Consider the following 2,454-nt stretch of genomic DNA (forward strand, 5'->3'; position numbering starts at 1 on the left):
AGGATGCAAACAGTATTTGTCTAAAGTTAGGATCCTGTGAAGAATGCTTCAAATACTTTCTCAATAAACCAATTGATCTTCACACAACAACATTGTTTTTGAAAGTCTTGAGGCAAAGTTTGAAATCTTTCATACTAAAGGAAATGAACAACAAACATCTATCACTAATGATGTATTCCACATTCTTTGATCATATCAATGATGTAATTATTGCCATAAGAGACATAAATGACAAAGAAAAAGACTTCTTAACTGAAATATTAAATATATTTAAAGTAATTCTAACACTTACTCCCAGCCATTCTACAAAAGTTATGCAAACTGTTGGCATTATAGATATTGCTGTTCAAGATCCTGATTCAGAACTTAATTTGAAAATGAAAGAACTAAAAGATCTTTTACAATCTGTCAGTTCTGAACGTGCACCTAGATCCAGACAGAGCAGAACACATTCTTCAGCTACTATTGTGGATGATTTTAGGAATCTTAAACTGATTCCCACAGTAGGAGAGATTGTTTCAAATAAGAAACCTGTTCTCCATAAAAATATAAAACAAGGTGTTTATGAAAATCTTGAGCATTATCTGGATGTGCAGTTTCGTTTGTTACGAGAGGATTTTGCTGGTCCATTACGTGATGGCTTAGCTTTACTCATCAGCAATGAGAAAATACTAAATGATAAAAAGAATGATGATTTTTATATTTATCATAAGGTATATGTTCTAGATTGGGTAGCAACTAAGAATGGTATTCAATATAAAGTATCATTTGATGTTTCTAAATTCTCAAATATCAATTGGGAACAGAATAAAAGATTTATATATGGGTCACTTCTCTGTTTGTCTGAAGACAATTTCATAACTACTTACTATGCTACTGTTTCTGACAGGAATTCAAAAGATCTACAGCAAGGAATTATTACAGTGAACTTCTTTCCTGACATTAAATTGAATATGCTGTTAAATAAGCAATTTGTTATGGTTGAATCAAAAGCATTTTATGAAGGATATCGACCTATTTTGATGGGTTTAAAGGAAATTCTTTCTCATGATTTACCTTTCAAGGATTATATTTTATATGCTGATAAAAATGTGAAGGCTCCAAAATATTTGACAGCTTCTAGCCCTGTCTTTGATTTATCTTGTCTCACTGATAAATCCAAACTTGTTTATGATTATTCAACCAAAACTGTTAAAGTTCAGGGAACATCTTCAACTGCCATTAAGGTTGATGTTCTAGGTAACAACTGGCCAGAAGCAGTGTCACTGAATTTCAATGATTCTCAGTTAAGTGCATTTTCCAATATTTTATCCAAAGAATTCTCTCTTACACAAGGTCCACCAGGTACAGGAAAGACTTATATTGGCCTTCAGACAGTCAAGGTTCTCTGTAGCAACCATGAAAAATGGTGTGGCAAGCCAATGCTGATTGTATGTTACACAAACCATTCTTTGGATCAGTTTCTTGAAGGTATCGATAAGTTTTTAGATGGAGGTATTGTTCGAGTTGGGGGACGAAGCTCTAGTGAAATTCTTGAAAAATATTCTCTGCACCAAATGAAATTAGAATTTTCATGGCAAAATCATTTTGCTCTGAATATAAACAAACAAAATGTTGAAGAGGAAATAAAAGAACTTAAAAGCAATATTGATGGAAAAACTGACCAGTTCCAGGAAACAAAATATAAAATTATTTCTGTTGATATTCTTGGACAATATATGGGTCACTTTTATGACTTGTTAATAGAAGGTTTTCAAGATAATTTTGGTAAACTGAATGGAAGTAAATATTGTATTATAGAAGAATGGTTAGGTTTTGGAGATGTCACAGTTAATGAAGAAAATAGTTTCAAAAGCATAGCTAATTGCGATGAAATTATTGATGACCCTGGTGTTGAATTTCTTCAAAATAATCGTATGCTTGATACAGATATTGAAGATTTAAGTCAAGCAAGTTGTAAAAGAAATCCTGTCTCTGATGAAACAGAAAAAAGTAATAATTTAAACAATAAAGATGGATTTGAAAGAAAAGCAAGAGAAAAAGAAAAATTGCAAAAGAGACTCAAAGTGGAATTAGAATCTAAAGAGGTAATGTCTGTTGAAGAAATTGATTCAATCAGTTATATTGATTTGTGGATAATGCCTGTTTCCAAACGTTGGTGCCTTTATCGTTATTGGGTGTCTCTCTATTCTTCAAAATTATTAGAAGACATTTTTGAATTAACAACAGAGTACAACATGGCTGCAAAGAGATTGGAAGAGCTGAGATATGAAGAAGACAAAATCATCTTTCAGAATTCTTTAATCATCGGAATGACAACTACAGGTGCTGCTAGATATCGAGCAATTCTTCAAGAAATCCAACCGCGAATTATAATTGTAGAGGAAGCAGCAGAAATTCTTGAGGCTCATATTATAACAAGCTTAAATCGCAACTGTGAACAGCTTATTCTTA

At 32.1% G+C, this 2,454-nt stretch overlaps 1 protein-coding gene across 1 annotated transcript in view; it reads left to right on the forward strand.

The window, feature by feature from the left end:
* Positions 1–6: 6 nt before the first annotated feature.
* Positions 7–2,454, forward strand: part of LOC106880203 (NFX1-type zinc finger-containing protein 1) — a gene marked incomplete at its 3' end in the record, with an annotated part of 2,978 nt that continues 530 nt past the window's right edge. The window contains exon 1 of the mRNA XM_014930058.1: positions 7–2,454. This exon is cut by the window's right edge and continues 530 nt beyond it. Within this exon, the coding sequence (XP_014785544.1) occupies positions 144–2,454 (2,311 nt within the window).

The sequence above is a fragment of the Octopus bimaculoides genome, unplaced genomic scaffold (genome assembly GCF_001194135.2).
Source record: "Octopus bimaculoides isolate UCB-OBI-ISO-001 unplaced genomic scaffold, ASM119413v2 Scaffold_117408, whole genome shotgun sequence".
Taxonomy (NCBI): domain Eukaryota; kingdom Metazoa; phylum Mollusca; class Cephalopoda; order Octopoda; family Octopodidae; genus Octopus; species Octopus bimaculoides.